This window comes from Podarcis liolepis, assembly GCF_965112155.1.
Source record: "Podarcis liolepis genome assembly, chromosome: 16".
Taxonomy (NCBI): domain Eukaryota; kingdom Metazoa; phylum Chordata; class Lepidosauria; order Squamata; family Lacertidae; genus Podarcis; species Podarcis liolepis.
The window spans coordinates 12,871,229-12,897,907 of record NC_139567.1 but is presented as its reverse complement, the minus strand read 5'-3'; the positions used below and the strand labels follow the sequence as shown (position 1 = coordinate 12,897,907).

General features: G+C 45.3%; 1 protein-coding gene across 2 annotated transcripts in view; it reads right to left on the bottom strand.

Moving 5' to 3' along the window:
- Window positions 1-269: 269 nt before the first annotated feature.
- The window catches only part of VSIG10L2 (V-set and immunoglobulin domain containing 10 like 2), a 52,221-nt gene continuing 25,811 nt past the window's right edge, over window positions 270-26,679 (bottom strand). For both annotated transcript variants that reach the window (XM_083480400.1, XM_083480401.1), the window contains 10 exons: window positions 25,894-26,169; window positions 22,683-22,958; window positions 19,259-19,519; window positions 16,917-17,177; window positions 15,265-15,555; window positions 12,795-13,100; window positions 7,734-7,856; window positions 6,318-6,342; window positions 4,130-4,254; window positions 270-955 (listed from right to left, as the gene is read on the bottom strand). In XM_083480400.1, the coding sequence (XP_083336526.1) occupies window positions 813-955; window positions 4,130-4,254; window positions 6,318-6,342; window positions 7,734-7,856; window positions 12,795-13,100; window positions 15,265-15,555; window positions 16,917-17,177; window positions 19,259-19,519; window positions 22,683-22,958; window positions 25,894-26,169 (2,087 nt within the window). In that variant the 3' untranslated portion in view covers window positions 270-812. The remainder of the gene's footprint in view (window positions 956-4,129; window positions 4,255-6,317; window positions 6,343-7,733; window positions 7,857-12,794; window positions 13,101-15,264; window positions 15,556-16,916; window positions 17,178-19,258; window positions 19,520-22,682; window positions 22,959-25,893; window positions 26,170-26,679) is intronic.

The following is a 26,679-nucleotide window of genomic DNA, read 5'->3' as shown; positions in this document are numbered from 1 at the left end:
AACTGATCCTGATAGCAAGAGCTTCTGCTTCTCAGCAGATGGTGGCAGCTCTTTCCCTAGTACATCTTAAGGGTGGATTTAGCCTTAACAGTGAAGCTGGAGTAACTAGACTCTCATCTAAATGGGTAACCTCTGAGATGCTGGAGGAAGAGAGGAGGTTAGGACTCTATTGTTTTCTAAAGGAGCCCAGGGACAACACACCTACTTAATATCCCAGGCACTTTCAGATTCCTCCTTCTCCCACTAAGGAAAAAAAAAAGATTCCACACTGTCAGTGCATCAGACTGTTTAACAGCGGCAACCAATCATTAGCAGTGGTTTTCTGCACGCCCACTAATGTACAAAGAAACCAGCATCTGTTGGATAACAGGATTTTGTCCCAGGTCTCCCAGATGAGGTCTCTGAATCTTCAGTAACCACATGCAAACTAAAGTGGCACCTCTGAGGCTTCTCCGTCGTCATTCCTAGACCAGGAACTGCCCAGCCAGCTTCTACAAAGAGGAAGGAAAGAAGCACATCTCTTTCTCTAAGGAAGGCATCCTCCAGATTTTTCACAGGCTACCCCTTATTTGCTGCAAGGACCCTTTTGATTCTGTGGCTAGCGCTTAGATGTGGCCTTCTGCCTTCAAAGAGGAAGAAGCTTCAGGGTCTGCGACGAGAAAAATCTTGCCTGATTCAAGGAGGGGTCTGATATCTAACTCCACTTTCCCCCAAGCATTGCAATCCTTCCCCATATCAGTGTCTTCCCCTTGTTGACCTGAATAGCTCTCCCCAAGCTATTTTGACTACCGGGGAGTCAGATTTCCTGGTGGTCACGGGGTGGCGGTCACTGTGATTGTCACATTAACTGGAGGGTCATCAGCGGTGGGATCTGGGACAGGCGCTGGAGCTGGGGCTTCTTCCTGGGCCACTGCCGAATCCTCTGGGGCTTCTGTACCCTCCCCGGGGCTAACCTCTGTAAAAGGAAGAAACACATGCACAAAGTATATAAGGAACAGTGGTACCTTGGGTTACAGACGCTTCAGGTTACATACACTTCAGGTTAAAGACTCTGGTAACCCAGAAATAGTACCTCGGGTTAAGAACTTTGCTTCAGGATGAGAGCAGAAATTGTGTGGCGGTGGTGGCCGCGGCAGCAGGAGGCGCCATTAGCTAAAGTGGTACCTCAGGTTACGAACAGTTTCAGGTTAAGAACGGACCTCCAGAACAAATTAAGATCTTAACCCGAGGCAGTGGCGTAGCATGGGGGGTGCAGGGGGGGGCCGGCCGCACCGGGCGCAACATCTGGGGGTTAGGGTTAGGGGGCGCAAATCCACGGGTTAGGGGGCGCAAATCCATGGGTTAGGGGGCGCAAATTACTTGCCTTGCCCCGGGTGCTGACAACCCACGCTACGCCACTGACCCGAGGTACCATTGTACTTGTGAGAGGTGGCATAGGAAGGGGGGTGTGGGTTACTGTGGGTGTCATCACTGAGGAGGGTGACCGTGGGGCCTGGCCTGCAGCACGCCTGAGCCACACCTCTCTCCTGGGGAGTGACATGGTGGCACTGGCCCCTGCAGGCTCCACGTTGCCCAAAATGGCAACGTGGGGCTTGTGGACTCTGTGGAAGTTCTGCACAGCATGCTCTGTCCTGGCTTGGCCTGCCCCGGGTTTAGGGCATTTGCGCCGCCCCGGGTGCCTGAGCAGCTAGCTACACCACTGCTTGTGAGCTGATGGGGGAAAGGAATTCAACAGGAGACAAAATGCAAAAAGACTTAAAAAGACTATATGCTGCTCGTCCAGAAGTGGAAGGAAGAGAAAGTCCTAACCAAAGAAGAATGGATAACCAAGATGATGGATTATGCCGAAATGGCAAAGATGACCGTGAAGATCACACAACAAGATGATTAAAAAAAAAATAGTCATGACTGAGGAAAAGAATGATAGAATATCTTAAAGACCACTGTAGATACTTTAAAACGTTATCAGGATTGTTATCATACTTATAACGTAATATGATTTAAGGTAAAAAAGGAGATAAAACGGATTAGATAAATGTAATTATATGTAATAGAACGAAAAGGAAAATTGGAAACCAGGCGTGGGGGTGTGGAGTTCAGGGATCTAAGCAGTCCCAGATGTATAGAAATTGAAAATGTCTTAAATGTATAAGAATGTTGTTTTTTGAAAAATGAAAAATAAAATATATATTTTTAAACATAAGGCAGTCAATAGTTTCTGCCTATGTGCACATGACCTTCTATTCTAGAATCAATGGAAACTGCATACTTGTTTTTTTTAATGTAGACCTATTGCACGATCTAGACCTATTGTATGTTTGTTTGTTTGTTTTTTGCCCAGAAAAGTGCTTCTTGAGAAATAGGTCCCTTTCTGAAGAGAAGGACTCATTGCTCTTTGATTCTGTACTACCCTGCCATGTGTCCATTTGGAAAGAAATGGAGGAAGTCCCGGCAACTGGGGGATATATCCACATCTGCATAATGGCATTGTGAGTGGGCATATAACAAGATTGCAACCACTTCCTTCTTCATTCACCTGCCTTGTGCACAGTGAGGAAAAGGCAGGGGAAATCTAATCAAAGGAAGCTTGTCAAATGTGTCTCAAGTAGCCATGCCCACCCTTGTGGACAGCAAGAACTAGAACAGGCATCCCCAAACTCGGCCCTCCAGCTGTTTGGGACTACAACTCCCATCATCCCTAGCTAACAGGACCAGTGGTCAGGGATGATGGGAATTGTAGTCAAACAACAGCTGGAGGGCTGAGTTTGGGGATACCTGATCTAGAATAAAACTAGATTGAAAGCAGCATGTTGACAACTCCGAATTGAGAAAAGGTACATTTTGGTGCTACAAACATTTGCATATAAATTGCATATAAATTACATATCTGTAATTTTTTGCTAGAATCTGTTACTAAGTTCCTTCCTTCCTTGGACCATTCATTGGATAGGAGCAAAAGGAAAAACCTTACAAAAAGATGGGGAGAGATTTTCTGAAGAGAGGCCTGTCCCTTACCTCAACTAAACCTTTCGAGGTTGCCAAGGCTTTTCCATTTAGCCCCACATCATTTGCAGTTGTGTGAGGCTCTTGTCCTGTCTCTGTAATTTCTCACCAGCGTTGCCGCATCATTGCGTGTTGCATCCCTCCCAAGGCATCCCAGGAAGTGCGGCTTATGGGAAGCAGCACAAGACTCTTCCCACAGGGCTCACTTCCTAACAAGACCCAGTCAGGTGAGCTGTACCCACTTCTGAAGACTTCAGAGAAATCCCATCCCTCCCCCTTTGCAAAAGAACCTGGGGCAGAGAATCAGCTCCTATTTTTGCAGGATGAGAGTGTTTGGGGAAAACAAGGGAGGGATTGTTGACCCAGATTGTTGACTCCTAGGTCCGACACTTTGTCCCAATGAAATGCAGGTTTTGTGCTTGCAAGCAAACAGAAACAATGCCTAACAATGGCAAGTTGGGTGCAAGGAGTTTGTTTTGTATAGTGTGATCTTTTTGTGTGCTTTGGGGAATGCAGCGACTCAGCACGACGGTCAGAATCATGGAATGTGACTGAACAAAAGCAGGGCAGGAGGATGCTGAGACTTCCTATATTTTTCAATGAAAACCAAACTCTCGACATAAAAAATTCAGGCTTCAATTCCAAAAAAGAGAGAACAGATTCATGTGCCTAATTAGGAAAATTGTACGCTGCTGCCCCTCCCAAAGAGGCAAGCTGCTGTTCAGTTTAAAAGGGAGCTTGCCTCTTCAAAACTGGGAATGGCAGTGAAATTTATGTACTTATAAATAACCAGCTGTTTCCTTTCCAGAGAAACCAAGTGTCTGAATGGATGAACTCAGCCCGCTGGCTGCACTATGTCAAAAGGCATGTAAAATCTGCACTCATTGGTGCCTTTGTCCACACATGTGAGTCACCAGTTCCTGCTGTGGTTGCCAGTCCTCCAGAGGAGATTTTCAGAGGCACAATGGGTTTTCCAAGAAAAGGGATAACCACACTAGATCTTCCCCTGGTGTGAGCTTCACATGAGCGGAACTCCACTTAGGGGATGCTCCCACAAGTAGAAGCCTAGTTTGGATGCAAGTCAACTTTGTTAATCCGGTGTGGTGGAGGTCTGCCATCAGTTTACCTGCTGCTGTTTCCTCGGCTTCCATGGAAGGCTCTCCAAGCTGCTCACTGGTCCCTCCTTCCATCCCTGCTGCTGTCTCAGCATCTTCTGGAGTGCTGATGTGCTCACGGGCTTCTCCGCCAGCCCTAAAGGGGAGTGTACACAAGAGACATAGAAGGAAAACGTGAAGACACAGCTAGAAACAAATCGAGTCTTTTGGCTCTCTCACATCCATACTATTCCTACGATCATGTGTTCACAATTTCGGTTCTTTAGACTTGGGTGGAGCTTGGGCTTTTCTTGAGTGTTTTACTCTGGCAAGTGTCCAATATAAAATCTACTAAATATTCTCTCTCTCTCTCTCTCTCTCTCTCTCTCTCTCTCTCTCTCTCTCCTTTTCAAATTTATACATTTCACTGATTTTGCAATCATTTTGACATTTCAAAACTTGAATTCCTTCCCCCTATTTCTGCGGTTCCTCAAATTTATTTTTAATATCTTCTGCATATCCAAATTAACTTAATTTGTTCATTGATTCATCTTCTTTAAATATATACTCTTATGAAACTGCAAGTTATTGCAATAGTCCTGCCAATGTTCTTATCTGTTTACAATTTATCTGGAAATGCTCAATAAACCATTTCCATTCTTTTATAAAAAGTTTGTTACCCTGATTTCTTATTCTTCCGGTAAGTTTCACCATTTCTGCATATTCCGTAAGTTTTTGTATCCATTCTTCTTTCACTGGGACTTCTGCTTCTTTCCATTTGGGGGCAAGTAACATTCTTGTCGTAAGGTCTCTGTCAACTGACATCTTCTGCCAAATGCTAAGCCTGGCACCATAGCTGCAAAATTGTTATTTGCCCAAAAATGGAAGGAAGAAGAGGTCACAACGAGAGAAGAATGGTTACAGAAACTAATGCAGAAAGGGCAAAACTTACCGGAAGAATAAGAAATCAAGATAACAGACTTTTTAGATAGCAATGGGAATGGTTTATTGAGCATTTACAAATGAGCTGTAAACAGATCGAGACATTGGCAGGATTATTCTAAAAACCTGCAGCTTCAAAAATATATATGATATATATATATATAAGAATAGATGAAGAAAATAAAAAGTTAAGATAATTTGGAGTACGCGGGAAAGGATGAAAATAAATGTAAAGAACCACAAAAATAGGGGGAAGGGAGTTGAAGTTGGAAATGTTAAAATTATGGTTGAGTAATTGTTGTAATGTATACAAACGAAAATAATAAATAAAATCACACACACATATATATATATATGCTAAATTTGACAGCCAGTACACAAAAGAGCAACAACCAACTATTAACAATAAGCATCAAGGTCATATATGAAACATTGAAATCAAATGGCAGTATATATTCAGTACTGACAAAATATTTAAAGGCTATCTGGAAGTGTGTGTACACACTGACATATACACACACTGCAAAGCCATGAAATTCATGATTCCTCCCATCTCCTGAGCCATCTAGGTGGCAAGTCACAGTTTATATTCTGGGCAGTAAGATGGGGTGGGGGACCAGAGGTCCTCCAAATTTTGTTGAACTCTGATTCCCATCAGCCTTGAACTTTGCTGCATGGAGCTGATGAGTGTTGCAGTCCAACAACATCTGGAGAATTTCAGGGTCCCCATACCTGCAGCAAGGGCTCCTGAAGCACCTGCAGCTTGCCATTGGCTTTCTGCAGGAAGAGATGCAAAAACCCTCACAGTCCCTTCCAATTCTATGACTTCTTGTTCAAACTGGAACATTGACAGGGCCACAACAGACTTTGCTGTATCTGATTCCTGTCTTGTGATTCCTGGTTTATGATTCGTGCCTATCAATTCTTGCTCAACAGCTGCCTACAACCCAACTCTGACAAGCTCTGACATCAAAATTAGCAAAGGAAAATTCTGGGAAGCACATTTATTTTGGCATAAAGTGTTCCATGGGGTCTAGCTGTTTGAGCTGTGAATGCAGACCACTTGCAGTGAAGAGGTTGCTCTCCATATGTTGTTCTCCACGCCCATCAGCTCCAGCCAGCATAGGCAATGGTTAGGAATGATGGGAGTTATAGTCCAATATCTGTAAGGCTGGACCATATTCGCTATCCCTAACATAAGTCAACAAGAGCAAATGAGAGCAGGAATCGATGAGTGACAGAGGACATAAGAGGCAAAGAATAGAGGCTACCACTTACATTCTGAAGAGCAGGTCGTGTAACCCTGTAACATAATAAAGCAAAGAGACCACATCTTTAGAACTATGTTGCAGGAACATTGTTGGCAAAATTAAACCCCGTCCTCAAAACCCAGGGAAAGGGAGCTTCAGAGATGAGGCTCACCCTTGCAAGACATGTTTGTAGCATGGGTGGAGAACCTGTTGGAGAACAGGTGTTGCTGGGCTACAGTGCCATTGGCTGGCATCTGTCTCGAGAGCCAGTGGAGTGTGCCTCCGGGGGTAAAGTCCAATGGCTGCATTAGCAGCAGTGAAGTGCCCTCCTCAGGGTACAAGTCTGAGCACTAAACCTGGCTACACTATTGGCTACACCGGTAGAGGCTGATGGGAGTCAGACTCCAGCAAGATCTGGAGGACCACCAGGTTTCTCCAGTGCAAGAAATAAATCTGTCCTGCAGCAACGAGCCACTTGCTTCAAGCAAAAGCAGAACGGACTCATGACTTTGCATGGCTATAGGAAATATTTCACTTGATCTACTTTGGCATTATACCTTTGTTGTGTTCAGATGGGAAGAGAGCCCCCCTGGTCACTAACCTGGGGGCTGTAGGCGTCATGGTGGATCTCTCTCTCTCTCTCTCTCTCTCTCTCTCTCTCTCTCTCTCTGCCTCTCTTTCTTTCTCTGTCTCATCTATTCCACCCTGTTTCAGTTCAGTACACACCACAATGCATCACCATGTTATCTAGGCAAGGCCCCACTGATTGTACCCCTGGATGGCTGTGCTATTTTGACTTCTTTGTCTCTCTGCTTCGCTCCACATCAGACTTCAGCTGCACTTGCTGAGCAAGAGGAGGAACTCAGGAAACTGCCTTGCGCCGAGTCAGACCATCTATCTCTCGTCTTGTCAACACTGACCAGCAGCAGCTTCCAACAATTTCAGTGCAGCTTACAGAGTCGAAACACAATTGTGGCACAAAACAGATAAAATGTAAGTGCATCATAAGGAAATGGGGGTGAGGGGAGAGGCTGAGCATATGCCCTCCTAGTGGTGCAGGAATAAAACTGTGAGCACATTTGCAAAGCTAAGCAGGGTCCGGCATGGTTTCAGATTGGATGGGAGACCGTCCATTGCAGGGGGTTGGGTTCCTTCCAACTCTATGATTCTAATCTGTACCAAGATAATGCCTACACCAAGAGGTGTGTCCTGGAGAAGAGGGGGGAGTCTAGTGAGAATCCCGAGGGTGAAATAGAGATGCCTCAGGGCCACATTCAGCCACAGGGCCTGTGGTCCCCCCCCCCACCTCCCCATGACTCAAGGCCCTTTATTCTTTGCCCTTGAAGAGATGCCTTGAATAACACCCCAATCTTGGAAGGTCTTTGTGGAACCCCTTGGGTTAGCAGCAGCAGGGAGGGCAATTGCCCAGCAGTCAGACACTCACTTGGATTGTTCTCCCGGTTCCGAATGATGTACTGGAACACCAGGAGGGATGTAACTGTTGCCACTATCATTCCTGCCACTGCGGCACCAATCACTGCAGGGTAAGCATTAAAAGGAGGGTCGGCTGCAAGAGAGAGGAAGCTGCTGTTGAAGGCCACAGAGTCATACCACGACTGGATCATCAGGACCCCAGAACATACTATAGCAGATGGATCTCAGCATCACACATCACAGGGGCTTCCGGCATACCAGTCTGTGGAAACGAGGTTCTAAATATTGCCTCTGCTGAGCATCTTTCGAATTTCGGCTTTCACATAGGGCCCCTGCAAAATGGTGTTTCCTTTGGCGGGTGCATTCTGCTAAATATGTGACTAATGCATTGCTGCTGGATTCATACAGGAGCATCCACTCATCATTCCATTTCACTGGTCGATCTATTATGTTCCCCTAATATTACCGCGTTGTTGCTGTCTGGGGAGGCACTCTTGCGCTATAGCACAGCAAAAGCAGGGGGTGGAATGGGGCAGAATGGAGCATTTGTGGTATGAACAGTTACCAGATTTCAGCAGAAGTCCCTGGAACTGTGTGGACTGGAAATGAAGCAATATTGCCTACGCTGAAATTTTGCAGGCACAAACAGTATCGAAAGCTGGGTGACTAACAACCACCTGATCATAGCTGTCAACTTTTCCCTTTTCTTGCAAGGAATCCTATTCTGAACAAGGGAATTTCCCTTTAAAAAAGGGAAACATTGACAGCTATGACCCTGATACCATCAGGAGCACCCCTGCCTCAATCCGATCCACCCATTACTCTCCTGAAGCTGATTTTAAGCTTTTTTGTGGGGGGGAGTCATAAAAGCCAATCACAGATTGCCCACACTAACACGCCAGTTGGTCCTTGGCAGCACTGTGCTATTGGAGAATCCTTTCTCTGCTAAAGGAAGCCCTCAGTGAGGCTTTACACAAACTCTCCTCAGGCTCCTACCAGGGAGCCTGCTCATTCCAGGCTGCCGCATCTGTTTCCAATCTCCTCCATTTTCCCAAGAAAATAGTTTGCTTGTTTTTCTTGAGTGTTTCGTTTTGGTTTTGCACCTTCCTTAAAGCTGTCCCCGACCTGCACCCAGACTTGTTGCAACAGCTGCTGCCCATATGGAGGGGAGAGGCAGCCGTTTTCGCCTGGCACCAGCAGAGTTAAGCCAAGATGTGCGGGGAATATTGGGCAGAAGGCAGAACAACTGGACTGCAGGTGGAACTTGGCTCCCAGGTCAACAAGGAACCCAAAAGAGAAGCCCTTTTACAGAGCCTGTAGACACTGCTGTGTGCATCATAAACTATCTAAGTTCCACAAATAGCTTCTGGAGCACCACAATCCTAGAGATTAGTGCCGTTTCTTCAATTTTCTAGGAGTTATGATGGCCGGCTATATACTGTCTCCAGTACAGACCCTCCAAGTGTCGCTTTTTCCCCACCTGCCATAACAAACATGAGCAAATGAGCTAAGGTGATTTTACAATAAACAGCTGATCCTGTCAAAATCTGCACTGGGACTGTGAGAAGCTGTTCTATAGTTGCACCTTTAGGACCTGGAAATGGTTGAACAAGGATCCTCCCCCACAAAGGGAACAGGGAATCCTATAAACTGTTGTTCCGTAAGGGAGATCCAAAGGCTAAGAAACTCAGAGCACCTGATCAAACTGCAGTACCCCATGAGAACGCTGAGAAGCCACTGGCAGCTAACAAACTGGTGTGAGACCGACATAATTTTGCAGTGTGTGTGTGTGTCTGCCGTATGATACAGCAAATTGTATCCTCCCTCTACAGCATCATGCAATATGCAATATGGGACGTCCAGGGAATACATATAACAGGTGGGGAAAATTGGCTCTGCCGCCAGCCTCTGTTTGATCACCTGAACATCTAGAATGACACCTTTGCACATGCATCTGAGCATTCGGTGCTCAGATCAAGCTTTCCCAACTTGGTGCCCGTCAGATGTTATTTGACTACAGTCCTGATCGTTCCTGGCCATTGGCCGTAGTGGTTGGGACTGACAGGAGTCCCAACACTTGGAGGGCAACAAGTGTTGGAGAAGAGCGACACACAATCTCTCTGTGCAACAGAGAATTCTGCAAAAGGTTCCCAGTGACAAGTCACATCCACCCCATCCATTTAAAGCTTGGGAATTCTCCCAAAGAATCCTGGGAACTGCAATTTGTTATGGGTGCTGGGAAGTATAGCTCTGTGAGGGGTATACAGTGGTGCCCCGCAAGACGAATGCCTCGCAAGACGAAAAGCTCGCTAGACGAAAGGGTTTTGCGTTTTTTGAGCTGCTTCACAAGACGAATTTCCCTATGGGCTTGCTTCGCAAGATGAAAACGTCTTGCAAGTTTGTTTCCTTTTTCTTAACACCGTTAATACAGTTGCAACTTGACTTCGAGGAGCAACTCATAGAAGGCGGTGTGGTAGCCTTTTTTGAGGTTTTTGAAGACTTTGGTGATTTTTGAAGCTTTTCCAAAACTTTCCCGACACCGTGCTTCGCAAGACAAAAAATTCGCTAGACGAAAAAACTCGCGGAACGAATTAATTTTGTCTTGCGAGGCACCACTGTACTACAGTCCCCGTGATTCTTTAAAGGAAGTAATGTGCTTTAAATGTGCTCTCACTGTATATGTTATGGACATTACAGAGCCTGTTAATCCAGAACTTTTGGCTGAATTCAGAGAGGCTGAGGGCTGATCCACTGGATGCAATCTTGATCTTCCATCTCTGATCAAATAACCTGGGCCTTTCCTCCTTTGTCAAGAGATCTCATTTTTCATAGTTTGGGAGATCTTGCAGCAAAAGCCCAGCTCTGTCAAACCCACTCAAACGTCAGGCAGGGGTTTATATCGAAGGAACCCCAATCCAGCAAGCGGAGAAGCAATTCCTTTCCAATGAGCCTGGTGGGCATGTCTTAGATAGGAGGGTGGAGAACACTTCCCAGAAGAAGAAGACGAAGGAAAATAATCCATGGCAGGAAGGATTAACCAAACCATGCAATTAAGAAGAGATGATGGGGCACAGGAATGACAACTCCATCCAAAAAGAAAAAGAAAACCACCCAAAAAAATCCCAACTCACCCATCAGATATAATTTGCCCCGCCTGATCCCTGTGGCATGCAGCAGCCTGCACCATTTGGTTTTGCAAATCTAAATCCAGCCTCATGCAGTACAGCAAGACAGGGAAAGCAGAGGAAGCTGAGCCGCTCCCCCATGCAAAAGAGGATCGGCAACAGCAGCACAACTGAACACACACAGAGAGGGAGCAAAAGCAAAGGCACTGAGAGAAGCAATGGCAAGAAGCAGGTTCTTTCTGGTCACTGCAATCACATTCCAGACTCAAGAAGCACTTCCCCCTCTATCCTGTTTCTCATCCAACCTGGCTTTGGCTCCCAGCTAACCCAGGATTGTGTCTGCTATGACTGGCAACAACTCTTCAGGGTGCTTCAGGTAGGTCCTGCTTATCATCTGCTACTACCTGATCCTACCACCTGGGACATTCTGCATGCAAAGCACCTGCTCTGTCCCAGAGCTATGGGGTCTTAACTCACAGGGCAGCCTATGCAACACATCTACTCTCCCCACAATGAGATTACCCCACAGCCATCCTCCCCCTGTGGCTGTTCTGCTCCATCATGTTGCATTTGTGATTTAACCCACCGCCTCCACCAGACAGACGCAGAGAATGAATTATTAGATAAACTGCCACAGGGTTTCATGTAAACACTTATCTTCCAAGCGAAGTGGATTCAGATTTTGCAGCCCTCAACTGGCACACGTACCACCTCCAGCTTTGAAATGCTCGCCACGGTTTGAGAAGGGGGCATTTGCTTCTCCCTCCCACAAACCACTCGAAAAAATAATCCACTTTTAATGTTTGTTTGGTTTTTTTATGCTCTCTCCCAACACACACTCCCTATTTACATCTTGAAATCTGCTCTGTTAGGGATGGGGAAATGGCTCACGACTGACACAAGGACCAGCCAATTCACACTGTTGCACTGCCAAGCTCTGAAAAGATGGAGGGAAGTTCCTTCAGTCTAGAGCAGGGGTGGGGAACCTGCGGCTTTCCTGATGTTGTCTGACTCTAAAAGAGGATGGAGGAAAAATTCATGGAGGAGAGAACTGTCAAAGGCTACTAGCCACAATGACTGTACGCTGGCTCCATAGCTGAAGGCAATAATGCTTCTGAAAACCAGTTGCTGAAGACCACAGGAAGGAAGAGTGCTCTTGTGCTTAAATCCTACTTGCAGGTTTTCCACGGGCATCTGTGCTACTATGAGACCAGACTGCTGTCCTAGATGGGCCATTGGCTTAATTCAGCAGGATCTTCTTGTGTTCTTGTAATGTCTGACCATTGTCCATGCTACTCCAACAACCTCTGGAGGGTCTCCATTTCCCCACCCCTGTTCTAGAGAAATATATATTTTTTGCAGAGTCCCTTTAACCAACTTTTAGAACTTTGCACCAAATGGAATGGAATTTGGGTTTTTAAAGGCATGGATGGAAAGCCTCTTCCTAATCTGTTCATATCAGTGTGAGAAGTAACTGCAACTACATCACTTGGAGATCAATGGTGACTGAGCAGTCTACGAATTGTCAGTATAAAATATTAAACTAAATTCTGAATCACTCAGAAAACTATATGGATATAGCAGACTGTGCAAATCAAAGTCTGAGTATATCCCTAGCAGGTGTAGTATCTGGGTCTTCCCAGATAAGAGCTGAAACCCAACAGCCTTTGAATCTAATAAACAGATGTGTTTATTTATTGTATCAGTCCCATTAAAACAAAAAAACAAACCACCAACCGGTCATATTATTTCTTACATATCCGAAAAGGATTGATTGCTTCTTGGGAGAAAGGGCTAAGCTTGCCCCCCACATCCAGATGCCCAGCTCTTCCCCCAGCTCACATGAATCTACCATGTGGCCCTTAGGAAGGGGGTCATCACAGCTCCCAAGCTGACTTCTGTCACAGCCTGCAGAGGAATGCTGTCACCCTAGCTACCCACGTCACCTGGTGTCTTTACTTCGGAGGGGTGCCCAGTCGTCCGGTGGTTGACAGCCAAGATGCGGAAGGCATACACAATTGCAGGATCCAACCCACCCAGCTTCTGGTCACGAGTGTCGGGGTCAATATCGCTGACCACTGTTTCCCAGCTGCTGGCCAGCTGGTTTTTGGGAGCCTTCTTTGCTTCCCTCATCTGGACCACAAAGCCGGTCAAATTCCCCGAGCCCTGGGTCTGCCACTCCAGTTCCACCTCTGTGCGGTGGCGAGTGTACATCAGCTTGCTGATTGTCACATTGGGCGGGGAGGGATACTCTGCAAAGGAGGAGAAGGGTATTCAGTCAGTCAGTCAGTCAGTCAGTCTTGGCAAACCTCATACCTGCCATTGCTTGGGAATTCCAAGAAATCAAAAATTCAGTGCAGTTTGGAAAGGTTCAGTTCACCATATTGATTCAAAATGGTATTTAATTGTACCCCAACACAGATGAAAACCTGCTCCTTGAGAGCACGACATTTGGCAAAGATAAGAAGAAATAATATGGACAAATAATTACTACACGCAGTAAAAAGGATACAGATCTTCACTTGTAGATTAATAGATTATTGAATGTGTTAACACGAATAGAAGTTCTAAATATTGCAGCTGCTGAATATGGATTATTATTTTGATTAGAATGTAACTGGGTTAAATTAGACTTTGGAAGCAGAATTAAAAGAAATCTGTAATTCTAGCATGTGGGGAACCACCAAAATTATACCACTAGGAAATTGATTACGTAATTGATATTTGATTTGGTATTGTGATTTGAAATGGATATAATGAGGCTCATTTTGGATTCTTGTAATTAAAAACTTATTAAAAATTATTTCAAAAAAAAGAAAGAAAACCTGGTCCTTGATAATGGAAAATTTGGTTACTATATCTTAAGAGGTGTCCAAATGTATGCAGTTTGGAATGTTTCAGTCCGCCATCTTAATTCAAAATGGTGTCCAGCTGTATCTAAACAGAGACAAAAACCTGCTCCTTGATCTCAAAAACTATAATGCAAAATTTGCTTACCAGGTACATAAAAGGTAAAGGTAAAAGAACCCTGACAGTTAAGTCTAGTCGTGAACAACTCTGGGGTTGCGGTGCTCATCTCGCTTTACTGGCCAAAGGAGCTGACGTTTGTTGACAGACAGCTTTCTGGGTCATGTGGCCAGCATGACTAAGCCGCTTCTGGTGAAACCAGAGTAGCTCATGGAAACGCCGTTTGCCTTCCCGCCAGAGCAGTACCTATTTGTCTACTTGCATTTTGACGTGCTTTCGAACTGCTAGGTTGGCAGGAGCTGGGACTGAGCAACGGGAGCTCACCCCGTCGCGGGGATTTGAACCGCCGACCTTCCGATCAGCAAGCCCTAGGCTCAGTGGTTTAGACCACAGCGCCACCCATGTCCCACCAGATACATAGCTTTCCAAAATGCACAGCAGATACATGCTGCCTTTTCTCCATAAGAATCCTATTGGGAAGTTTACAAACAGGACACAACATCAATAGTCCCCCCCCCCCCCCCGCTCCTGCTGTTGCTCTACAGAAACTATCACTCGGAGACGCGATGCTGCCCCCTGGATCTGGAGGTTGCATATAGCCATGGATAAACACTTTGTCTACAAATGAGATATTCGCTGTGCTGTTGCATCAACACACTCAAGAGCAGTCAATGTGTTGTGGGACTCATTGCGATCTCACCCCCCCCCCATCTCCATGCCTTGAATCCATAGTACCCAACTTTAGAGTATCAAGCAGAGAAATCCAAACGATAGGAAGCCAGCGTAATTTACAGTGGGAGAAATTATGGCGGTGAAATTCACCCCTATTTCAAGCTGGCTAAAGCCTGGCAGAGGGAACCAAGCTTTTAAAACAGAGTTAAACTTACACCACACTTTTCCCCAGCATCAATTCTGGGTTACTCAGTCATGTGACATGTGACTGGAGTTTGGAATAGACAATTTGGAGATATGCTTCAGAGGTCCAGGCTTTGGGGAGCCCGGAAAAATTAATAACAATTTGGACTATAATTGGTCATTTTTAAATTTTAGTTTTTTATTTTTAATTGGATTATGATTCCGATATGCTGATTGGCTGTTTTTATTGGAAAATCAATAAAAAATGATTTTTTAAAAAAAGAAAGAATGGAATTTGGAATAGGGGCAAGTCTCCCCTAGCCCCACCCTACCTCTGACGCTCCCCTGGAACACCCCTTTTTCAGAACTTACCCCAGCTGAGCCCTGGCTGAGCCAGGATGGATGATTTATGTCAACACATCTGAGCTGGGGTGAGCGACTTCAACTGGTGCAACCCTGGCTGAGTCCAGGCTCAACTGGCTCAGCCGCAGATCAACGTATTCCAAACTACACACATCCCAGCAGATCTTGGGTTTGGACTGCAGGCTAAATGCAACCTTAGCATTTTCACTTTACCTTCCCGCATCTGCTTACTTTTAACCAGCAGGTTGATGCTGGCAGAGGTGTTGCCCACAGCATTCATGGCAGCGCAGCGATAGGTACCGCTGTCTTTCATCCACTCTGTGTCCCGGAGGGTCAAGTTAAGCCAGGCGTTCTCCTGCTGCAGCTGGTATTTCCTAGCATCTGTTCTGACGACCTGATTCTTGTTGTTGTACCAAAAGACTTCCGATCCCAGGTAGGCGCCTTCGAGCAAACAGGCCAGCTCAACCTCATTGCCTTCAAACAGCGACACTTTGGATCTGTCTACCACAAGCTTAGGAGGTTCTATGAAGAAGAAGAAAAGAAGGAAGGAAGAGCCTGAGAAAAGTCGGCAATAAGTCCCCCCCCCCCCTTTTAACAATTGTGTGCCAGGCAGGAATTTGATAGGGAAAGCTTTTGCCATCTTGAAGGTTCTGAGGAACCAGTGACTTTCCATCTATTAGCCAGTAGTCAGGGATGATTGGAGCTGTAGTCTAGAAACATCTGGAGGGCCATAGCATGTTTATCAATGCTGCAGCAGAATGAACTGCACTTGTTGATTTTCTTTTTTTATATAAATATTTTTTTATGGAGTTTTACACAACAAGTTTCAATTAAAACATAACATTCACCTTCACATATAGGATTCTCCAAATCCTTTGACTTCTCACCACCCTTCTCCAGTTTTCATTATCAATTCTTTTTTCATTCAGCTTGTCCATTTTTTCCTAATTTGTTAGTAGTACTATTAACCTTTTCCTTTGTATTTTTTTATATCACAAGTATTACTCTAATCCTGCCAAAGTTTTTAATTGTTTACAGTGTTCTCTTAAATAGGTTGTAAATTTTTCCCAGTCTTACTTAAACTTCTTCTCATCCTGGTCTCTGAGTCTCCTGGTTAATTTGTTGATTTTCTGCCTGTTGCTCAATGGAAGAGAGTCCAAAAATAAGGGCCCATTCTAGCAGGCGCAGTCTCACCAGGAAGTATACCTGAGGCAGTCCCCAAGCACTGTCACTTGCAATGTTCATAGTCACACTGGTGGACATAATTTCTCTCCTGATCATGGCGTACAGCTGATGAAAACCCCAAATTATGGGATTACTGTGCTTGATTGGCTGGCAAACTTGCCTGACCTGAACCCCATAGAGAATCTATGGGGCATTGCCAAGAGAAAGATGAGAGACATGAGACCGAGCAATGCAGAAGAGCTGATGGCTGCTATTGAAGCTTCCTGGTCTTCCATAACACCTCAGCAGTGCCACAGGCTGATAGCATCCATGCCACACCGCATTGAGGCAGTAATTGATGCAAAAGGGGCCCAAACCAAGTACTGAGTACATATGCATGCTTCTACTTCTCAGAGGTCTAATATTGCTCTATTTGCAGTCCTTGTTTTGCTGATTTCATTTAATATTCTAATTTTCTGAGATTAACAATTTGGGGTTTTCATCAGCTGTATGCCATGATCATCACAATTATAATAAATAAAGGCTTTACTTATCTCGCTTTGCATGTCATGGGTCTATCCCATATATTAGTTTCACCTTTTAAGTTTAATTACTGAAATAAATGAACTTTTCCACTATAGTCTAGTTTTTCAAGTTTCACGTGTACTATGCCCCTGAGCTATGGCCCCATCCCAAAGGTACTGTTCTCATCTGCTTACCCAAACGGACCCGGCACTCAGTAGCTCTTGTGAGAAGTGGGTGGGCTGCCACGCAGGTGAATTCCTTTCCCCCCAGGGTGGCGTTTGATTTCATGACAAAGATGTTGTGGGATTGTTTCAGTCCTCCGAGCACATGGTCCTTCCAGTCTCTCCACCACAGAGTCACCCGGGGTTCTCCGCCTGCCCAGTCGCAGGTCAGCATGAGGAATTCGTTCTGCTTCGTTGCTACGGCGCTGCAGGTTGGGTTCCCACCAGGGACCCCTATGGCACAAACAGGACAATTGAGAGGCAGATTTCTAGCCTTAACAACTCACCAAGGCTCACGGCCTTCGGGAGGGAGATTTCTGTCCAATCCTCCCGTTTCAAGGCAAACTGACCTAAGTTGCAGTATGCACAGACTTAATGCACTGATCGGAACACAGTTAATGATCAAACAATGCACTTCCACAGCTCTTGTGATGCGTGCAAATATGTGTATATATATATTTTTAAAAAATATTTATTGAAATTAAACCTTTTAAACAGCAGAATCAGGGATTCTAACAGATCATATTCAATAAATAAATACATCTGTATACGAATACTAATAGCATTATTTGAAAAGTTGGAAGCATCGTAAGTTTGAACACTCATTAAATTTGTTATTCTAAATATTACAAAAATACCAATCTTTCCGCAAACTGGTTAGGTTGATTGATGCATTTTAAAAAATATAATAAGTAAACTCATAGTTAAAAGGTAAAGGGACCCCTGACCGTTGGGTCCAGTCGCGGACGACTCTGGGGTTGTGGCACTCATCTCGTTTTACTGGTCAAGGGAGCCGGCGTACAGCTTCCGGGTCATGTGGCCAGCATGACTAAGCCACTTCTGGTGAACCAGAGCAACACACGGAAACACCGTTTACCTTTCCGCCAGAGCGGTACCTATTTATCTACTTGCACTTTGATGTGCTTTCGAACTGCTAGGTTGGCAGGAGCAGGGCCCGAGCAACGGGAGCTCAGCCCATCACGGGGATTCGAACCGCCAACCTTTTGATCAGCAAGCCCTAGGCTCTGTGGTTTAACCCACAGCGTCAGATAGTTGTTTATTTCCTTGGCATCTGATGGGATGGCGTTCCACAGGATGGGTGCCACTACCAAGGCGGCCCTCTGCTTTGTTCCCTGTAAACCCACTTCTCCCAGTGAGGGAACTGCCAGTAGGCCCTCAGAGCTGGACCTCATTGTCCGGGCTGGACAATGAGGGTGGAGACGCTCCTCCAGGTATACTGGGCCCAGGCCATTTAGGGCTTTAAAGGTCAGCACCAACACTTTGAATTGTCCTCGGAAACGTGTTTCAAATGTGCTTTAAATGCCTGGTGTAAATTACATGCCATATGTTCCCAAGTTTTTCAGTGGAACAATGAGAGCTGCGGACTTAAGAACAAAAACCAAAGCCAGAGAGCCTCATGTACTAAGGGCCCTTAAATTAGGATGGGGCTCACTCATTCCCCAGCGTGATTTGTTGTTAACCCAGACCAAAATGGCATGGGGAAGTTTAAGCGCCAATCGCGCTGCACGTAGAGAGCTCTCTATACAAACTGATATCTCCCCATGATCCAATCACAGCACTTCAGTGCAAGGTGAGGCTGCGTATGAGCCTCAACATCCAGATTACACAACTTTTAGAAGACATCTGAAGGCAGCCCTTTATCAGGAGGTTTTTAATGCTTAATGTTTTTATTATGTTTTTACATATGCTGTAAGCTGCCCAGAGTGACTGGGGAAACCCAGCCAGATGGGCGGGGTATAATCATAATCATAGGGTTTTAAAGGTCAACACCAACACTTTGAATTGTGCTCGGAAACGTACTGGGAGCCAATGTAGGTCTTTCAAGACTGGTGTTATGTGGTCTCGGCAGCCACTCCCAGTCACCAGTCTAGCTGCTGGCCTCAGTCCAGTATATCTGAAGGAGCGTCTCCACCCCCATCGTTCTACCCAGACACTGAGGTCCAGTGCCGAGGGCCTTCTGGCAGTTCCCTCACTGCGAGAAGCCAAGTTACAGGGAACCAGGCAGAGGGCCTTCTTGGTAGTGGCGCCTGCCCTGTGGAATGCCCTCCCAGCAGATGTCAAGGCAATAAGCAACTATTTTACTTTTAAAAGGCAACTGAAGGCAGCCCTGTTTAGGGAAGCTTTTAATGTTTGATGCATTATAGTATTTTAATATTTTGTTGGAAGCCGCCCAGAGTGGCTATGGAAGCCCAGCCAGATGGGCGGGGTATAAATAATAAATTATAATAATTATAATAATTATCATTATTAATGGACAAGGTTTCACTGGGAGGAGAAGGAGGGTCACTACTCACACACAGTGGTTCTGCAGATGGTCTCGTCTCTGAGCGCTGGGTGAGAAGCCAGGCAAGTGTAGGAGGTCCCGTTGCGAACATCTTTGCCGTGATGGATTTGGGTGGCATTGGAGTAGGTCGCTGTGCTGTTTCCTCCCCACCGGGATTTCACCCACCGCAGCCGCACCGGGGGGAACCCTCCCTGCCACGAACAGCGCAGGGCAAGGTCTTGGAAATTGGTAGCTGGCAGTGGAGTGCATCTGGGATTCCCCTTGGGCAGATCTGTGCGTAGGGGGGCAAACATGGTATCAACAGCAACGAGGAGTTCCTGGCACCCAGCACATCCCTGTTGCCTGGGCCCAATGGGTGGCGAGAGGCGAGAACTGGCATTCCTATCTATGGCTCTTGCAACATGGATACACACAGTCGTTCAACTTACAGCCATCCTGCTCAACCGTCCCAATATAAGCGGGACATCCCTGAATTACAGAAGCCATCCTGGCTTCTGGTGGGACCCTGGAATGTCCTGTTCTTCGGTTTGGCACTCTGGCACAAGTCAGCTGGTTCACACCAGAGCGCGGGACCAAAAGATGCTCTATTTTTGGTCCCACACTCTTGTGCAAGTCAAAGAGCTTGGGACCAAAAAGCAAACAAGGGTCTCCATTTGGATCAGCAGAATGTTGGAGTGTGTCAAATGCATATTGTAGGCGATTCCCTTTGGCATCTCAAATGCACCTGTGAAGGTGATTCCCTTTGACATCTCCACAGGCTTCACCCACAGTGGCTGGGCTTGTGGCATTACAGTTCCTAGAGCTCCTTGGGAAGAGGGATTGGTTGTTATACCACACTGACAATTGTAGCTCTGTGAGGAGAATGGGGTCTCCTAACAGCTCTCAGCACTCTTAACAAACCACAGTCCCCAGGAATCTTGGTGGCAAGTCACGGCTGTTTAAGGCGGTATGATGCTCTGGTCCCTACCAAAGAAGAATGGCAGGCTAAATGGATGGACTAAGCTGAGATGGCAAAAATGATCACGGAAATCAGAAATCAGGAAGAGCAAAATTTTAATAAAGAATGAGGGAAATTTATATTGTACTTGGAAGAACACTGTGTAAACAACTGAACTCTTTAACAGGACTTAAATAACACTTGACTTTGGACATACAGTCATATCTCATGTTACATTTCCTTCAGGTTGAGCGTTTTCAGGTTGCGTCCCACGGCGACCTGGAAGTACCAGAGTGGGTTACTTCCGGGTTTCGCCGCTCGCACATGTGCAGACACGCAAAATGATGTCACGCGCATGCACAGAAGTGGCAAATCACAACCCACATGTGCGCAGATGCACAGGCGTGGGTTGAGTTCTTTTCAGGTTGCGAACGGGCTTCCGGAACAGATCCCGTTCGCAACCAGAGGTACCACTGTAATGGATAATTAATCAACTGGATGACTTAAAAAAATGCAGTAGAAAAGGATAAATGTGGAACCCATGGAAGGGTGGAGGGAAGTCTATAGATTCGAATGACTCTTGTATTTGTTTTGATTTAGATGTGAGTTTGAATGTAAACATTAATTGGAAAAACCAACTAAAAATTAATATAAAAAAGTGGTATGGCACCGCTTTAAATGTATTATTGTGCAGATGGTGTCTGACTGTGGCAAGATAGGGTTGGAAACCCATAGTGCGGTAGGGTGGAAGAGAGAATCCTAGAGATGGCACGGATTGAACAGAAGCACATTACGCTGCAATGTTTTGTTGCAGGACACACTTGTTGCGGCTTCATTTCTATCACTTCTCTCTCTCTCTCTCTCTCTCTCTCTCTGTGTGTGTGTGTGTGTGTGTGTGTGCGTGCGTGTTTAAAAAATAATGTCCACAAGCTTAGAGCAAATAAGTGCTGATGCCAAGATGGCTGCCAATGTACTCATTAAAAGCCAACACACCTGTGCAGCAGAACTGCATGACTCTTTCATAAACTGCCCATCATCTGAGGATGCAGGTGGGGAATCTCCCGTCTGGTTCCCACATGAAAACAACATATTGCCTGTAGGTCAGCCATGAACTCAGACAGGGTTGTTTTCTGTGTGAAAAGAGAGAGGGAGAAATCCCCAACCCCAACCTACAGTTCTAGGTGGTACAGTACAGGAAGACTGGTAAAATGCTGTTGCTACACATGTAAAGAGGCACCACAATAACTTACTGGGGATGGAAGATCATGCAATTTGGTCTCTGGTTTAAGGGCAAGGTTTAAGAATTCCTAGGTGGATTCTAAGGCCATGTCCAAATTACAGTCGTAGCTCGGAAGCTGAACGGAATCCGTTCCGGAAGTCCATTCAACTTTCAAAACATTCAGAAACCAAGGCATGGCTTCTGATTGGCTGCAGGAAGTTCCTGCAGCCAATTGGAAGCCACAGAAGAAGCAGCAGCTGTTTGGATTCCAAAGAATATTTGCAAACCAGAACAATCACTTCTGGGTTTGCGGTGTTCAGGAGCCAAAACGTTCGACTCACAAGGCGTTTGACTTGCGAGGTACAACTGTACTGGCTTAAAACACAGCTGTCTCGTTCTATTTCTTATTTTGGATTGAAGCTGGTTTGTGGGAAATGCATCAAAATGCTGTGTTTCACTTTTAAAAAACAACAGGATAGATAGATAGCGGCTTGATGTGGGTTGTGGTTAATGTTGCGTGCACACAACTTCCCAAACCAGCAGTGAGAGTGCACTGGTTGCAGAGTAAATGAGCACCTCTTCCAATGTTGCATCAGACATTAAACAACAAAGAAGAACCCCTTTCAGCCCACTTGAAAAAGTCTCCTTGGCTACTTACTGCTGCTGTTAGCTACATAGATAATAACAAAAACATCAAACAAAGCAATCCTCCCTTTTTAGTCCTAATAAAATGTCAACCCCATTCGCTCCACACTAGTTCCTTCCAAATAAATGCAGATGGAAATAAATCTTTGCTCTCTTTCATTCCTTTTTTGCAACAACAACAAAAAAGCCAAATTAGAAGCGTCTGACCAGAAAGAACAAAATTAAGTTTGTCTTGGCTCATATGCAGGAGATCCCAGTTAAGATACTGTAGCTAAAGAGTAAGACATCAGCACCCTTCTGCTGTCCATTGTTTTGTTTCCCCCCCCCCCCCAAAAAAAGGAAAGTCGTGAGTGACAGCGTTCTTTGTTCTGTGACAGGTGACATTCTGCTTTGCTTTCTCTATCGTTTAGGTTCATCAAAAGATGGAATCATCTCTAGAAGAGGCACCCATGGCCTTCATTTCCTACTGATGCTCTACATGCCAATTAATCTCCCCCCCCCCCCGTCTCCTCTTTAGCCATGGCAATATTTGGAAAGGTAGAATGAAATAAAAACCAGAAGACAGAGGGAAGGAAGGAGCAGCAGCACATGCCAGAGCCTCATGCCCAAACCAGACAAGAAGGGATTACTTACAGTAGACTGTTAAGATAATGGCGGTCTGGGTACGTGTATTCAGGTGCATGTTCTGAGCAAGGCAAGTATAGATTCCTGTTTGAGTCCTTGAAATCCTGGTGATCACATACTTCTGACCAGAGTAGACTTGGGAGCTATTGTAGAACCAAATATAGTGGCTGGGTGGATTAGACGATGCCAGGCATGTCAGGATCACCTCTTCTTGCTCATTGGCTGAGAAGCCATGTTGGTTTACAGCAAACGGCTCCACGCTGATCACGGGTTCATCAGGCCCATCTACGGAAGAGACCATGAGGTTAGTTAGAGGCGTACCTGCTGCAGAGAAAGGGCTCGGGATGAACTTTAGAAGCCAGTATATTTAGCCATCATTATGACAGTCAGATAGGGACGTGGGTGTTGCTGTGGTCTAAACCACAGAGCCTAGGACTTACCAATCAGAAGGTTGGCAGTTCAAATCCCCGCGATAGGGTGAGCTCCCGTTGCTCGGTCCCTGCTCCTGCCAACCTAGCAGTTTGAAAGCACGTCAAAGTGCAAGTAGATAAATAGGTACCGCTCTGGCGGGAAGGTAAACGGCATTTTCTGTGCGCTGCTCTGGTTCACCGGAAGTGGCTTAGTCTAAGGTTACCAGATGTCCCTGTTTCCTGGGGACAGTCCCTGGATCTACAAATCAGTCCCCACACAAAATCCATTGAAGTTGAAAAGTGTCCCTGGATTCAATGAAAAAAATCTGGTAACCTTAGCTTAGTCAAGCTGGCCACATGACCCGGAAGCTGTCTGTGGACAAACGCTGGCTCCCTTGGCCTATAGAGCGAGATGAGTGTGCAACCCCAGAGTCGTCCGCGACTGGACCTAACGGTCAGGGCTACCGTTACCTTTATGATAGTCAGAGCAGATCTACAGTATTTACTTGTAGCAATGTTAAACTGGTATCATTGTCAGGGCTTCCACCCAGTGCAAACAGGAGCTGAGCAGGAAAAACAGTTTCTCGTACAGAGTGTATATTTTGAGGATATATTTGACATGACCTTTCATGTTGCCAAGTTGGCAACCCCTGTCTTGGGAGATTTAGATGTATTTAGATGTATCCCTTCTCTCTTTCCCTGATCAAAATTCCCCCCAAAATTTCCCCATTTTTCCTCACAGGCTTTTTCTTCATGGAGAAAACAGCAATTTTTTGATCATGGAACAGCAGGGATTTGGAGAGGTCCTCTTCATCTGCACTAAAAAATGTCCAAGGCAGCTAACAATAAAATTCAATACATAATAAATAAGTAGTTTCACAATACTACCCCTTCTGAGAGTCTGAGGCTGCTACCGAGTTAAAATTAGAACATTGAGAGATTTGACTCAGAGAGAAATGAGATAAAGAAAGCACAGACACGACCTTTTACCAAAACAGTTGTGGGAGATACAATATAGACATCCTGGCATTGGTAAGCTAATTCATAGATATATTGTGATAAACACACACACACACACACACACACACACACACAACCTTTGCCCTGATTCAATCCACAGGTTATAGAGCTGAAACTTGAGAGTGAATAAGAGAGAGAGAGAGAAAACAAACAAACACAGTTTACAATCCAATATTCACTCATCTGTAAACTTAGTTCTAGACCACCCTACATTAAAATTATCTTCAATATGAGTATAAATGGAATCTTCATAATTGCCATTTAATTAATGAATTAACCCATATGACAGCAGAGGAAACGCTTTAAATAATTCTGATGCTCTCGTTTCATGCACTTAATTGTTCAATTCTTTGTTTGCTTTCCTTTAAAAGGTAGCATTTCTATTAATTTTCTTGTTGTTGCAAGGTATCAAATGTTATTAAACCACTCTCATTCTGTTGGGATAGCTGAATCTCTTGATGAATTTGAATTGCCCGGTTTTGCATTGCAGTCCCCCTTTGAAGTCCCTTTGTCCAAGACTGTCCGTTTTGAGATCGGTTACACCATTAATGGCATAATTATCACTGTCTGCATTTCATTTTCCGCTGATCTCACTGTGTGCAATCCCCAACCATCTCTCTCCATAGACCAGAAACTCAAGATGACACTCCAGGCTGCTGGTGTTTTTTTTTTTATTGTGTATGTATTCTGCAACATGTCACAACCACAGTGAATTAGCAATGGATTCATTCCGCTTAAGTTTGTTCTGTGATGCTGCCACATTGTTGCTGTCCAGAGGGGCTACAGTGCAACCAAAGCAGGGGAACAAAAATAAACCAGATATTTTGCATTATAAAAAAAAAGTTACAGGGTTTCAGCAGAATGTTACAGGTTATGCACTGATTGGAAATGAAGCTGTGTGACTGCTCCAGAGCCTCTGCAGGGGCAAACCGTATTGAAAGCGTGTGACCATCCCAGTAGCATCAATAGCACAAATAATCATGAATGCACAATAAAAAGGATGTCAGGAAAGGCCCTCCATGCGTCTGATGAAGTGAATGAAAGCTTATGCCATAATAAATGTGTCTTTAAGTCGCAAGACTCTGTTGATTTACTGTATTTTTCGCTCCATAAGAGGCACTTTTTTTCCTCGTAAAAAGTAAGGGGAAATGTCTGTGTGTCTTATGGAGCGAATACGTGGTCCCTAACACTGAATTGCCCAGGGGCGAAAAACAGATCCTGCTTTTCTTTTTTTAAGAAAGAGAGAAGGGGGTATTGAAACGAAGCTGCTGAGCAGCTGATCGGCAAGCGATCAGGAGGGAGATAAGGGACGCTAGCAATAAAGGAGGCTGCCTGGGAGCGGGGAGGTAAAAGCACATGGATCCTCAGGGTTTTTGCATTGGGTCACCCCAAATTCACCATCAGATCCCATAGCATGTCCATGGCTGCAGCCTGCACCAAAAAAAGCACACATCCACTGTTTTGGGGGCCGCAATGGCGTACAAACATGGTTACAAAGCACGGAGCCACATGGATTCTCAGGATTTTTGCATTGGGCTACCCCAAACTCACCATCAAATCACATATCATGTCTGTGGCCACAGCATGAACCACAAAAATTATACATCCACTGTTTCATTCAGAATATTATTTTTTCTTGTTTTCCTCCTTTAAAAACTAGGTGCGTCTTATGGTCAGGTGCGTCTTATAGAGCGAAAAATATGGTTTTGTTTTGTTTTTTAGCACCTTTCCAGCACTGAGGAAAGACATGGAAAGACCAGAACATTTGGCTCCTTTCTCCAATTACTTACAGATAACGTCAAGGTACATCCTGTCACTGGTTTGGCTATTGACTTCATTTTGGGTGGTGCAGGTGTACCAGCCCATCTGAGTCCGGTTAGACGATGTCAGGTTCAATAGACCTTCCACTGTTTCTGCGACGAATACTGTGCCATCCCGGTTAGTGTAGCGCTGCCATGAATATGTAACAGGAGGCGTCCCCTCCTTCACTGTACATGTCATCACAACAGGCATGCCTTCCACGGGCGTTGAATTGTTCATCTGCAGGAAAGGCTTTGAAACAGGAACTGCAATAGAGCAAACATAGACTTGAACTGCAATAGAGCAAACATAGACAATTCAAAGTGTTGGTGCTGACCTTTAAAGCCCTAAATGGCTTGGCCCAGTAGACCTGAAGGAGCGTCTCCACCCCCATCGTTCAGCCCAGACACTGAGGTCCAGCTCCGAGGGCCTTCTGGCAGTTCCCTCGCTGCAATAAGTAAAGTTACCGGGAACCAGGCAGAAGGCCTTCTCGGTAGCAGCGCCTGCCCTGTGGAACCCCTTCCCATCAGATGTCAGAGAAATAAACAACTATCTGACATTTAGAAGACATCTGAAGGTAGCCCTGTTTAGGGAAGTTTTTAATGACTGATGTGTTAATGTGTTTTTAATCTCTTGTTGAAAGGCACCCAGAGTGGCTGGGGAAACCCAGCCAGATGGGCAGGGTATAAGATGATGATGATATTTTACTGGTATTTTAAAGGCATGCTCCCTCTGATCTTGGACGGAGTCATTAGCCTTCATAACTAGTAGACACT